Source organism: Buceros rhinoceros, unplaced genomic scaffold (genome assembly GCF_000710305.1).
Source record: "Buceros rhinoceros silvestris isolate BGI_N320 unplaced genomic scaffold, ASM71030v1 scaffold40555, whole genome shotgun sequence".
Taxonomy (NCBI): domain Eukaryota; kingdom Metazoa; phylum Chordata; class Aves; order Bucerotiformes; family Bucerotidae; genus Buceros; species Buceros rhinoceros.
In genome coordinates this window covers 7,266-21,210 of record NW_010415350.1, presented here as the reverse complement: position 1 = coordinate 21,210, position 13,945 = coordinate 7,266, and the positions used below count along the sequence as shown (strand labels likewise).

Sequence of the window (13,945 nt, the reverse complement as noted above, 5' to 3'; positions counted from 1 at the left end):
TGAACCGCTGAGCACAGGGAGTGTGAAGTAGTAGGACACGCTGAAGAGAAATTATAAACCCCTTTTCTATCTGTTTTTGTAGACTGTTCTAGAAATGTACTTCCCTGAAGACTTTTTTCCCTCCTGCTATTTCTGATCCAGTATCAGCAAATATTGTTTAACTTCTTCAGATCACCAGTGACCCCAGTCAGCAGGACGGATAAACACCGTGCCACTGACTTTGGGATACAGGCTACGCACGCCGCACTGTTCGAGGAAGCGATACACCACTAACAAAAAACGGTTGGTTTTATAAAAAAAAAATTAAACCAAAGTCAAAAACTTCTTCTTGAGCCTCACCAGGTTTGTGGGGTTCTTGGGGATAACAGCACAAGGTGTCCTGAGCAACATGGCTCAGGATCCATGGCACTCATTATGCAACTGGCAGGCTGGCAACAGAACAAAGCTGTCTGGAGAAGACCTCACAGGGGAGTCAGCACCTCTGCCTGACAAAGACCAGCTACACAAAGCCAAATCACACCTGAAGAAGTATCTATTGCGTTGTTTTTCTACCTGCTGCACTTGATCTGCACCGAGACGTCAAGGACTAGGGTGTAGCAGACTTGTAGCACTTAGACAAGAATGCCTTATCTTTAGCTGTGGTTTTACTGAGAACGCCTTTCAGAAAGCAAAGGAAGGACTTAAGAGGCATCTTTGCTGGCACCTATTGCTAACTGCTATCTCCAGCAAGGCACTCGTCACTGTGACCCTCAGCCCCTGCCCCAAATATACACTGCTCTGTTTCCTTTTACCTTTTTTGGTGAAAAACTCCTTGGAATATTTTCCTGCCAAAATGAGCTTGCGAGGTATCTTCCCCAGCAGTTCTATGATCAATGCAATGTGATCTGCATTTGTTCAAAAGAAAAGACAGTGAGACACAACCACAGAAGACACCTCTACGCCCCAGTTTCCTTCTCTGGGATCAAAGGACAAAGACATTATCTCCCTTAAAAGAGAGATCCACCCCAAATCAGGTTACACTAAGCAAGGAGAAAAAAAAGGTGAAGAGCTGTTTGAGGTGTGAATAGTTTTGAGGAGCAAGACAGGGAATCCAGGAGTAAGAGGATTGTGGGAAACCCCACAACAAGAGCAGGGACTTTCTTGCATGGAGGCTCGAGCACAGTTGTCCCCCCCAACAGCACTGACTTGGGGAACAACCATTTTACACAGAGCCTGGGCCTTGCTGGCTCGTAAGAACAGGCTCACTCTGCAGCAGCATCACTGCGTTTCACATCCCAGATTAAAAAGGAAAGACTTGGAAAAACACACCTTCATCCCGTGAGTACTCCTCCCCAGAATGGGGCTCGAACAGGTAGTCACCCGTTGCCAGCTCGAAGGCCTGGACAAATAGGAAGAAGCACATTAAATCACTTCAGCGCATGTCACACGTCGTTAGATGCGCTGCAGATCTACCCATCTCTGAGGCCAGAGGCGAAGCACTGGGGAGAATAACCTGAGGACCAGCAGTGCACCAGCACCGTCTTACGCTGTGAAACGACGCTGCCACACTTTAACGACACGGGCACATCTTGTGCTGAGCTCTGGACAGGAGCACAACGCAGGGTGTTTGTGGGAAACCGGACAAAATTAAGGCACTTGACATGCTTTGGCCTCTCTTCTGCCTCAACTGCATTTTGTAAAACGATGGTACATCCAAACCTGGGATTTTTTACAGAGATACTACCCTCCCTCCAAATTTCAGATATTAAAACAACATTTTTAAACAGTCCATCTCTGAACACTCGTCTGTAGATATAAAAACCTGTTTGAAATGAAGAAAACAGTTGCTCTCATTTCACCTCCCCTAAGTTCCACGACACGTTTCCTCTTCCCATGTTCCCTTGCACACAGCAGTACCCCTGACCTGCCGCGTTCTCACGGCTTTGACTGCTGCAGCCCAATCACCGCACAGTTTTGGCCACACGTTCTGCAGAGACAACACGACTCTCCCACACTCTGGTTTACCACAGTCAACAAACAGAGTTTGTTTTCCAAGAGAGTGAGAATTACTTTACTCGCTATTTTCCAAGCTTAAAAAATAACCCCAAGCTTCAATTTGTAGAAGTCAAAGTGGAGACACCAAATGGCACAGGCAGTGTGATTAGAGTGATTAATTTTTAAAATCACAATATTCTACACTGGTCAGCTGTTACAGCTACAGCTTCAGCCTCCTCTCAGCATTGCCCAGATCATAAACAGTTCCAAACATGCAGAGGATGTGCGTGATTAAAATGCTTGGCCAGGGACTCGGCAGCCTGAGGTGCTCAGCACACCCATCTCCCCCAACACTCCACAGAAACCGTCTGAAGGCCCCAGCTGAGCCACTCACCATACAGGCTGTGCTCCAGATGTCAGCAGGGGTGTTGTACCCCGATCCGATCAGCACCTCCAGGGATCGGTACTGCCTCGTCTGGATGTCTTCAGTGAAGTGCTTGTGCTAAACAGGAGAGATGTTTTACTGAACAGTTCGAGACCGTTTAAAAGAGGCGAGTCCACGACCCAGAAGGCCAGAGCAGATCAAAGTTCACTGCTGTTACATTTCATCTGAATTTTACATCCTCATTATTTCCTGAGAGTCCTACAAGTATTGTTTAAATGCTCTATGTGAGACACTCCAGCAGTTTAGAGGAAAGCAAGTCACAGAAACTGAGTAAGGGCCAATGGTTTGAGCTGCGCTGCTCCTGTCCTGTCTGCTCGCGACAGGCCAGGATGCAGCTACCATCCACAGAGAAGTGACACCAATGTAAGAGACAGCCACACGCTGCAGTCCCTGATGTGCAGTTCCGAGTTTGAGACACTCTCCCCTAAGACCTGAAGTGTTTTACCTTTTCAAAAGCCAAGTAAAATCGACTTTTCTTCTGTCTGAAACACCAGATATCTAGAAGCAGCGCAGCACAACTAAAGATTAAAACTATTTACGAGTCTCACGTGCTCAGGAATCCACTGAAATGATTTGACAAGCTGGTAACACTACAGAACGAGCACATCAGAGCAACTGTCTGCAGCTTGCTCATTCTCCAGAACTTTCCTAAGTGCAGATTTCCACACACTATGTGACACTGTCCGTGGGTCTATTAGAAGTAACAAATGACCAGCGAGGCACCTAGAGCACTGGCTGACATTGAGAACCACCTTGCCTGTGTGTCCCTGCTCCCCCCCAGCAGAGTTCTGCACTGTCACTACGTTCACAAGCAGGACTCGGAATCTACAGACAGATTCCTACCCATCTTGGCATACTGTGAATGAATTAGCAGGTTTAAAGAGTTGGTGTGAGGAGGCTGTGAACTTACCACCCAGCAGGCGTTTCCTAGGTCAGCTATCTTCACTTTGAGCTTATCTGCATTCTTGGGCTCAAGAGGATTAAGAAGGAAATTCCCAGCAGCTGATTTTCCTAGAGGCAACATGTACAACAGCTGATTAAAGCTACATGGACAGTGTCACCATCTGTCACCCAAATCCTACAGCCCTCTCTCTGCCCGGGAAGGGTTTTGTTTATGGATCAGAGTTTTTCCCTCCCTGAAGCCCAGGTATAAAAGTCAGCATAGGTCTGCACTATGAACATCAGACCCACCTCCACTAAGATCCAACAAGTGTTACAAAGCAGAAGGACAAGCAAACACATGCACTTTCCCAGCACGCTCTGCACAGCCTTAAGAAGTTTGTCTGTATCTAGACAGGCTTTGTAAAGAAGGGCATTGCCAGAAACACGCCCCTCCGCCCTGAAGTCTTCCTAAACCTTTGAAGGAGAGGAGTCCACCTATTACAGCATCTTTTTGACCTACCCATCACTCACTGCTGCAGCAGAGACTGTGACAAGAGCTGAAGTATGTACTGGGAAAGCCTCAGTGACACAGCGGAGAGCAAAAATATTAAGTCATGAAATTCCATCCAGCTCTGAAGCAATTTGGGAGAGAGCTGGGAGAAGGACGCCTGATACAGTCATCGACTGGGGCAGCCACCAACTGCAGCTTGACTTGCCACGTCTTTAAATTTCACTTGCTGCTCCCCAACAGCACTTGGCCAAGGAAGTGCCACAGGAATTTTTTTTTTTTTTTAAGAGTACAACTGTTAGTTTCTCCCTCCTCCAAGCAGACACACTTCATCTGACCTTGACTGAAAAGATGTGAAAAAGGACAGTTTCATCCATTGCTTCAAGTTTTTCAAAGCTGCACACCTAGAACGTGTTTAAACTGCTGTATACTCTATGTTCTCCTACACTATATGACTTGAAACAAATCATATTTAAATGAAAGCACTAAAGAGGATTTTTCCTACGCTGCGTAAGATTTGGTTCAGTCAGGCTGCATTTCCAGTTCTGGGAAGACAATGGCAAAAGAAGCCCTTCCCCACCGGGTTCCTCTTGTACCTTTGTTGTCGGATGGGCTGTTATTCTCATTCTCGTCCTCGGAAGGTATCTCTGTCCGGATGCTTTCTTGAAAATGGTTGATCTCCTGCTCATTGAATGATCGCTCTTCGTTGGACATGGGCTGACACACCATGGAATCTTCTGAAACTAAGGGCACCAATGAGTCCAACATTGCTTCTTGAGGGCTGTTCTCCAAGTCACCATTACGCTGACTGTAATTACAGCTACGGAAGGTCTCCTTCTTCTGAGTGTGAGGGTGATCGCCACAGTCATTGGCATTACGAAGGTCGTCCTCGAGTCGCACAGACCCTTGATTGCCGGAGTCTGGGAAGTCCGTCCTTTGTACCACTCCATTGCAGTTTATTTCTGTAGCACATTTTTCCATGCTGCTTTCCATGAGAATAGATTGCTTGGGTACAACAGCCTCTGCTGGAGGAGTGAAAAAGGAGAAGATAGCAGAGTATGTCTAAACAAAGTAATAGCTGAAGCTGTTCAAGGGACCCCGACAACGTAGCTGTACAGGATCATTAATCCAGTCTGTAACAGCATATTTCAGAGCCTCTTTAATGGGTAGCGCAAACAGGTTAAGTGACCCTGGCCACCTCTCCTAAAGGTGCTCACTCCACTCAAACTAGCATGAGCAAAAGGACAACGCTGGGCTATTTTAGCACTACTTCAGGTCCATACCTGTCTTTTTGCTGACATTTTCCTCAGGCGGACTAGCTTTTATGAACATTTCCAGAGGGCTCTGAGCTTCCTCCTCCTCTTCAGGCTGTGTCTGCCCAGGGCTTGCTTCCTTCTCCATTTCCTCTATCTCTTGCATTCGTTTCTCTAACAACTCGGCCTGTCGTTTCTGCTTCTTTTTCAACTTCTTTTTCTTATTCTTTGACATTTTGTCAGCCTACACAAAAGCAGAGAAATTGCACTTAGCATTTCATATTCCAATAAATCTACAATGCATTCAGTTTTAATCTATTTTGGACCTGAGGAAGCAGTCTGAGGTGAACACTCCGCAGACAATTCTTCTCCCAAATAAAAAGCCTGTATTAAGGGGTTGGGAGCAGCTGTCTGTGGCTCTCATCAGCCCGTTGCTGTCCTGAACCGAGTATTCTCCAAAAGAGGCATCTCAGATTCCACAGACAACAGTTACCACCACAAGAGACCTTGAGACCACCAGAAAGACAACTCATCCTGGGGACATATGAGCTAATAGTACTTACACCTCCAAGACAGCCCTGAGCCTGTGTCTGTGACAAACACAAATCACGCTTGTCCTTCTGACAGGAGGTTGCTTTCCCTTAATGCTGACAGCATCGTGAAACCATGCGCTAGGCACTGTAAGCAGACAGGTACTTACACACGAAAGCTGTGACCCTTACCGGTTTTGGCTGTGGTGCCGTGCTCACTGAAAGAGAAAGATCACCACATTAGTATATGTTTATGTTCCAAAACTGCAACTGCATTATCTTCACGTAGGCTTTTTCTTGTGTGGTTTGGCATCAACATTTTAAAGGTATCAGTAAATGCTACTTTGAAGGCTCATTGCTCTACAAAAGCACAGCATGAATAAAAGGAGGAAAACATTAAATGAGTAAATGCCTAATTAACATTCCAGGTAGTAGACTTGCTTGACTGATATCAAAGACTTAAACTTCCTGTCATGCAGCTTCACTCACTGCATGTGTTCTGTACACAGCATACTGAAGAGAAAATGCAAACTAAAACAGTAAAACACCAAAGTTAAAGGAGCTTCCCTACGCGAAGCTACGATGGGCTCAGCTAAACATTGCTGTTGTAAGGTTACGACTGCAGAGCCTTCCAGCACATGCTGCAGTGATGAGTGATGATCTGGGGGAGCGAGGGGGAAATTGCACTGATTTTCCAGAAAAAAAAAGCACCTGCAGAGCCGGATGGTGGGGGAGCGCCTGATCTCTGCCACTCTGTGGCTTCTGCAGCCAGCCTGCGGATATACCGGTCATTTACACACAGGAGGATGTTCTCGGGTTTAATATCCGTATGAATGATTCGGCATTTTGTGTGCAAGTAATCCAGACCCTGAAGGACCTGCGGAGAGAGGGAAGAGAAGGAAATCTATCATCAGGACAAGCAAAGAATGAGCAAATTGAGAGCGAAGAGAAAATGCAGAACTGCCTGGGATGACCAGTGAACCTGGTGGACTCCTGGCTTTGATAACACTCTAGATTACAGCTCACGGGATAGTGGATACTACTGTTCCAGAAAATATCGAATCACATCCAGATTTTAGCTATGAATTTAAAAGACTGTCTCTTTATCTTCATAACTTCCCACAGTTGAAAACCTAATCTTAATACCCCACAATAAATTCATGCTTCTCTCCTCCCCTCCACCTCACATGTAGAAAGATGGTTTCTTCTTAGGCAACCACCCAGTAGGAAGAACAAATAGGTTTCTCTGGCTCTTCCCATCACTAAGCACTGTCACTGTGACAGCATTTTAAAATTATACTTGCACTTACGAGGAATAACCAGGGTGAGAAGAGGGTACAAGCAAAGCCAGCCTCCCATCTTGGTCTAAGTGTCAGAAAATAAATATCTGTAGCAGAATGTTTTTGCAGTACAGAAAGGAAATATGAACCCAATAACGATTTTGTTGCATGAGAGAGATCTCCCTGGTTTTTGTATTCTTGGATCAGAGCACGATCAGTGACAGTTCTCGCTGGGACGAGGGGGAGAGCGCAGTCAGACCTGGAACTTACCTGTTTGATGATCTTTTTGACACAAGGGAGCGGAAGGCCCTGATAATTTGACTTGATGATCCACTTCAGGAGATGATGCCCTAGCACTTCGAACACCATACAGATATCTGGAACTCGGTCAAGGAGAAAGATGGCCATCCTGACCCGAGGACCCCCAAATTCCCAGGACTGAGATCAAAAGAAATCCACACCAGTTAACCATTTTATACTGAAGAACCCTCATCCTCCTGGCACAGCTCAGAGAAGCTGCCATCCATTGCAGCACCATCCCACCCTGCACAGCCGTGCTGTTATCCAAAACCCCAAATCCAGAGGATGGAGTTAGGACCGTGGTCCCAGTGCAGCCGTAGCAGGCTCCTGCTTTGCTTGGGAGCCAGTTACTTAAGCAGGTGAGCATTAGTATTTCCTGCTAGTACTGAGACAGCTTCAGCCAACAGTGTACGTTTTGGAACAGCCCAGGCTCCTGCCCCAGGCAAAACTTGGTGCCAGATCTCTCTGAACAAGCATTACCTGAAAAGATAATAAAATTTCCATTTCATAAATCATCTTCAGCACAACTAAGTTATTTTCTCCACCCATCCTTGCCTCTTCACTAGCAAAACAAACTTTGACAAGCCTGGACTTCAGCAATATTTACATTCTCTGCTTTTGTCTGGAAAATCTCAATGGCTGCAGTCGCCTAGTGACACATTCAGTACTGTGCCTTTGCTTCAGAAGCCAAACCTCTAAGAGTTTATTAGGCTGCCCTTCCTTTACGCTGGCAGAAAGCATGTGTGTGTTTCACAAGAGGGAAAGAAATACAAGATGAAGTCAACCTTTACTCAGTGTTGGATACCAGAACAAAAGTTAGCGGAAACAGACCATGGGCCTACTGTTTTCTAGAAGAGTTAGAACATTTATAAGCTACTGCTCCATTCCCTCAGGCAGTCTAGTAATTCTCACTGAAATAAAATACAAGGTACTGCAAAGCAAAAAACACGCACAAAAGTCCAACTTCCAGATTTTCAGGGTGAGTTATTAGGACTTGCCACAAATTGCTGCCTGTTCTGAGAACTGCAGGGATTCTCAAAGCAATACGCCTCAACAACGTCAATAAAGTCCAAGGCAAGATGCTTCCATGACTAGAAAACAACCTTATTATCAATTTAGAGTGCCTGCATTTGCTATTTTTAATTACAGATCTTAACGCTTTCTACTGCTTTACTTAAACAAGTAAAACAAGGGGTTAGTAGCCAGCTGCCTGCAAAACAGAGGGGCCAAGACAGACGGGCTCTGGTAGCCCAGAGGCACCTCGGACGCTCAGTGCTGGTTCACAGCCCGATGCAGCCACCCCAGCTCATGTTAAAAGCATGACTAAGCAGCGCCGGCTCCACGACTGACACGCATTGTCCGGCTAGATGATCACTCGGGATGTGAGCTTAGCAGGCAGCTTTGAGAAAGATGATTCCACCACAGGTTTCCTCAGGCAGAGAGGGGGCCACCTGGGCATTGCTCACCAGCCCTGACGTGGCAGTTACCCAGCGACCTCCCGTCTTTATGCAATCCTCTACCTTCATTCCATGAAAGGATACGAGACCCATTAACTCCAGAAATCTTGAAGTCATCTAGTAACTGAACAACTCTCTCTTTGCTTGGATCATTTGGATCACTGTTGCGGACCTGCAGAGAAAAGGAGGATTCATTTTGGGTTCCTGGAGGTAACTACCAGGCAAGAATATATTCTAAAGCCAGATCTACTGCACTGCTGTTAAGTTCCTATCCAAATTCTTCGCAGCTAGATGATCCTAAAGTATCAAGCATGTGACTAATGTGAACTTCCTAATATGAATTAAAAAAAAAAAATTGACCCCCACTCTCAGGCACTCACCGATTTGAGCAACTTGATTTCATCCAGCGCTGTTTCTGTGTAGTGCTCTGCGCTCTTCACCACCTTCATCGCCACAAACCGCTTCTGTCTTACATACATGGTAAGTAAATTGGAGACTGTTAATGCTCATGCAGGCTACTTATTCTCCAGGATTAGCCTAATTCTTTTGCATGCAAGAGAGCTACTTCTTTAAGGCATCATGGAAAAAAAAAGGTCAAACACTCATGAAGATTGTCTTTGGGGCTCTCTTTATGAAAACATCCACATTAGTCACTTCTCGTAAAACAAAACATTAGGTTAGAGGCTGCTGAGCGCTGCCCCACACACATGGTTTGTCCTGTTAACTCCCTCCCACACACTCATGCACAACACCCAAAGCAACTGCCGTGTTAGGATGTGGACAGCTGTGGTTTGGGGTTTCATCTAGAAGAGATGTTTTCTGATGGTGTTAGTGCAACACTACTCGAACAAGACTTACTGGAGGTCCCAAGCCAGCCACACAGTGGAGAAGTGGCCCCATCCCAGCTTCCGGATGACGTGGTATCGCCCATTAAAGAGATCTCCTATTTTCACAAGGTGATAACCCCCTAGAAACACAGAGGGAAGTTGATATTTATGCAAGTGCCAAAGAGCAGATATGTGGAACAAGTATCACAACTTGAGGCAGACTTATTTGATGTGTTTAAATTTTTAATCATATAAACAAATGAAAATGTTTCTCTAATTGGACCTTGCTAGAACAAATATACAGCATGTTAGAGAAGAGCTGCAACAGCCCTCTAGTTGATCTCAAAGTTTGAATAGAATCAAACCAGAATGACTGACTTTTCCTCTTTACGTAGGGCATCACTGCAGCACCACAAGAGTACTTCCTCAGGGCAGGTGCCTGAAGCCTGCCTGGCTGACCACCTCTGGAAAACAGCTCATGATGCTCCATAACAGGCTCTCGCAGCTAAATACCAGCGTTGCTTCTGCACGCTCTGTCCTCACAACATGAGAGTACCGCACCCAAGATCCCAGTGGAGTTTTCCTTGCAACTGCTTTCCTGACTGAATCCTGCTTTGCCATTTAACATCGCCACTGAAAGCGGGGAATTCTCCTCCTGTAACCCTGCTCTCTCTCAAGCTGCTATCTATTAGGACTGAGCAGGATGATTTCATGATGGAAGCAAAGACATGAAAAGCCAGACAAAGACACGAGGGAACTGGCAGAAAACAGAACAAAGAGAAGAATCTGTGATCGTTAAGGCATAAATTTTTGCTAGAACCTGGAATTACAGCCCAGATTCCAGGCGCTTACAGTTCAGCTGTGGTCAGCAAACACCACCCATGAAACATATGCTTTGCCAGGAAGGTTCATCTCCCCCAACTGACCGATTTGCAAATAGGACACAGAGTCACCACCATTCCTGCCTCAGCTCCAGCAACAGATGTCCCCTCCCTAAAAGACTTCAGTTACAATGGTGACAGATGCACCAACTGCCAGCTCACACAATGGCTTTCCTCTTCACACTTGCTTTACAACAAGATCCCACAAGTACTCAGGTAGCATGCTAAAAGCGATGTAAATGCCTCGACGTAAACCACTGAAGTGTAAGAAACATTGCAGTTCAAGCTCAAACATTGCAGTTTGAGCAACTACAACAAGTAGTATCACAATAGTTGTCTCACAAAGTGCTTGGAGGTGAGGGCACACACTCGAGCTTCAACTAATCAATCAGTTGAATTTGTATGGTCAGTGCTCTTTTAAAAAGTATGTGCTGTGTTAAAAACCAGCTTGACCCTTTTGATATTAAAATACACACTGCGCTACTTCCATGTGCTCTGTATTTAGCTTCTACTCAAGAGAAACAGAGGAAGACTATTTGCAGACACAAAGTTATCTGAAGAATGGATACAAAGATGATCTTCAAAAGAAAACAGTGAAGAATTTCACAAGGTCATCATCAGAAACTGATTTGATAGTGTCCTTCTGATGAAAATCAAAAAGAAATTGAACACCTCAACTGAACACCTGAAGAGGGAGGCTATTTTCAGTCTCCATCGTAGATGGGAGATGAGGGAATTTCCCAATTACGTTGAAAACCCTGCACCTTAAACAGGCAAGTTCTCACCTTTGCAGTAATCGTTTGGATCCTCTTGTTCGTCATCATCCGATCCCAGGATTTCCTCCTCTTGCTCAGGAAGATCATTCTCGGTTTGCGTGGCAGGGCCCCGATGCTGAGGGTCAGGTCTGGAAGAAAAGACATTGCACGTCTCACACATGGCACTCTTCACCTTGGCAGCGTTCAGAGCACCTAGGGGGTGTGGCTGACGATGGAGGGGATGCAATAGTTTAAGGTGTTACCTCATGTATTTTAAAGACTAATATCAACTAATTCTCACTCCTTTGGAAAAAAATTAAACCAGCATTTTAGAACTTCTGCCCTTTGTCCCTTTCACCTTTGAGATCAAATGAACATTTAACAATGCCGCTTCCTACACTTCAGAACTGTAAAAACCCTAATACTGCCCTTGATTTCCCTGTTCTCATGTGGCAGGCTGCAGTCAGAGTCCATCTCCTCGCTGAAGGTCTGAAGTCTGTACAGTCGTCTGAACTACAGAGAGTGGGAGTACACAGAGCAGATGTTCTGTAAACCCTTCTCAGAGCTTGTGACCGCAGAGGGATTGAAATCAGGCATCAAGGTGGGTTTTTTTTTTCACTCCCACATTCATAAATTAAAACATTAATTTTGTGTGTTTGACTTTTCAAACGCGCTACTCTAAGTTCCTGCTTGTGAAGATGGCGCTGTCAAAGGCCACCAAGCTCCTCTCGCGCATTTAAACTGCGTTTGATTTCCCTGAGCTCCAACATATTGTCACCCCTCTGTGCCCCGACTCCTTTGTGGCAGCACTGCCAACAGCCAAACAGCTTGTGACACAGCAATCCAAAACAGCGAAGTTACTGACTTCACAGAGCACTACAGGGAATGGTTAATTGTCTACAAAGCTTCATATCCTTTTGTACAAAGCAAAAATTTCTAGTGAAAATGGTGCCTATGGCACATTTGCACTGGGGAGATTCAACAGCAGGGCACTGCAGGCTGTTAACGTTAACCTTTCTTTACACAGAAGTATGAGACATTAAAAAAAGCTGGAGGTGTCCAAAGAGCTTGGCAACAAATTTCTTTACAGCAATGACGTACGAGCATGAGATAACATTCATTAAAACGAGCTCCCCTGTCAGCCTGAATTAGCGGAAGTTTCTTGGGCTGAAACTATTGTTCCAGTGGAGCTGCAGATACCTACGACACCTGCACTCTGCTGAGACCTCCTACGTGAAATACGTTACTACACGTTACAGCTACCCATCTTACACAGCTACGGAGCAGAAAGAGGGAGAAATCGCATGTTCCAACCTGATCTTGACTAAACTTGTAGCCGTTTACAATCTGGAACTGCAGTTCATTAGAGCAAAGAGGAGCTACAAAGATCACTCTGGGCACAACCAAACCACTCAACATTTATTTCAGTCTGTTTTCAGAGCTAGTAAGTCCTGCTCATTTTTTAATTCAGGAACAGATAAGCAACACAGGTTAGTGGGCCCCATGAGACTGCCAGGCAGTTCGTCTCGCTGCTGCCCAGCTAACGAGACATTTACTAACATCTCCACAGCCTGATCCAGCTCCAAGAGATTTCGTATCTAGACTCATTCCCCTGTGAACTGCAGAATTATAAGCTGGGGTAGGAAGAAGGAAACAAGGGAGGGAGGGGGAAAAATTTGGAGGTCAAAAAGCTTCCTTAGAAGTGCTGCATTCCTTTGGGGACAGCTGAGCTAGGAATAAAGTCAGAGAGACCCCTAAATGAGGAGCAGGCAGCAGAGGGCCACGGACAGGATGGATGCTCATACATAACATCCTACGGACTGGATGAAGAGACCCAGAACACAGAACCGTCAGAAAGGAGAATTTAAGGCCAGCAGCCACACCCGTGGCATAGGTAATATGGAGTCATTCTCCCCAACACTGTTTAAAGATTTCCACTTTTGTAACTGCACAAGATGTGGGGGATTAGAACGGATTCAAAAGAAAATTCATCTGAAGATCCACTGATGCAGAGAGAACCTCAAGCCATCCTGCAGTCCCAGCGCTTCACAATGACAGTAATTTCATGCATCAGGGAAGAAGTTACTGGAAGCACTCAGGCCCATTCTCTCGGGAGCTTTCTGCACCCCTCCTAAGAAGGGGCTGACAAATGATGCTGCTGACAGTCTCGTACACGACACACCCTGTAGCCTACATCCGAGCCTGTCCTGGGGATCCAAAAGCATTTCGCTTTACTATTATAATCTGTTATACCAGCTACTGTGACAGCGAGCCGTATTCAGGTCACACACATTTCTACAGTGCTATTATTTCCTTTATGAAATCACCTCCAAAACACACCGCATTCCTTTGCCTTCCTGCGAAAATCATTAGTATCAATACATATATGTAATAATACCAAACTCCCCCGATACACAAACCCACAACCCTCCCCTGTCTGCTTCGCTCACAGACAGCACTCTAAAAGGCACAAAAGACTGCCAAAGACAGCAGAAAAATCCATACTTGGTTTTTAGGATGACACTGAAATAGCTGACAGCAATACTGCAAAACGCAGAGAAAATACATGAAAAGCCTAAGAAAAACGGCTAATAGTTTACACGTCAAAACCCAAGTCCTCTACTGTCTATTTTTATAGCCCCCTCTGTTCTGCTTAAGAACACCTTGATCACATTATACTTCTGCTCTCTCACTGGGCTAATTAATCAGAGTTAACTGGATTTGCAGAGTCTCTCAAGAGCTATATATTTTACTCAAACAAAACAACATGGAATAGCAATGCTAAGGCAAAACGCTAGATTTTTTTATAGAATTCATGTGAACCCACATCCAGAGACCCTCCCCAAAGTCTTT

At 45.4% G+C, this 13,945-nt stretch overlaps 1 protein-coding gene across 1 annotated transcript in view; it reads right to left on the bottom strand.

Annotated features, from left to right (window-relative positions):
• The window catches only part of SRPK1 (SRSF protein kinase 1), a gene marked incomplete at its 5' end in the record, with an annotated part of 11,648 nt that extends 407 nt beyond the window's left edge, over nt 1–11,241 (bottom strand). The window contains 13 exons of the mRNA XM_010137387.1: nt 792–884; nt 1,309–1,378; nt 2,369–2,476; nt 3,330–3,430; nt 4,406–4,834; nt 5,093–5,306; nt 5,785–5,810; nt 6,304–6,469; nt 7,143–7,249; nt 8,714–8,801; nt 9,010–9,097; nt 9,488–9,596; nt 11,123–11,241. Of these exons, the coding sequence (XP_010135689.1) occupies nt 792–884; nt 1,309–1,378; nt 2,369–2,476; nt 3,330–3,430; nt 4,406–4,834; nt 5,093–5,306; nt 5,785–5,810; nt 6,304–6,469; nt 7,143–7,249; nt 8,714–8,801; nt 9,010–9,097; nt 9,488–9,596; nt 11,123–11,241 (1,718 nt within the window). The remainder of the gene's footprint in view (nt 1–791; nt 885–1,308; nt 1,379–2,368; nt 2,477–3,329; nt 3,431–4,405; nt 4,835–5,092; nt 5,307–5,784; nt 5,811–6,303; nt 6,470–7,142; nt 7,250–8,713; nt 8,802–9,009; nt 9,098–9,487; nt 9,597–11,122) is intronic.
• Nucleotides 11,242–13,945: the final 2,704 nt, after the last annotated feature.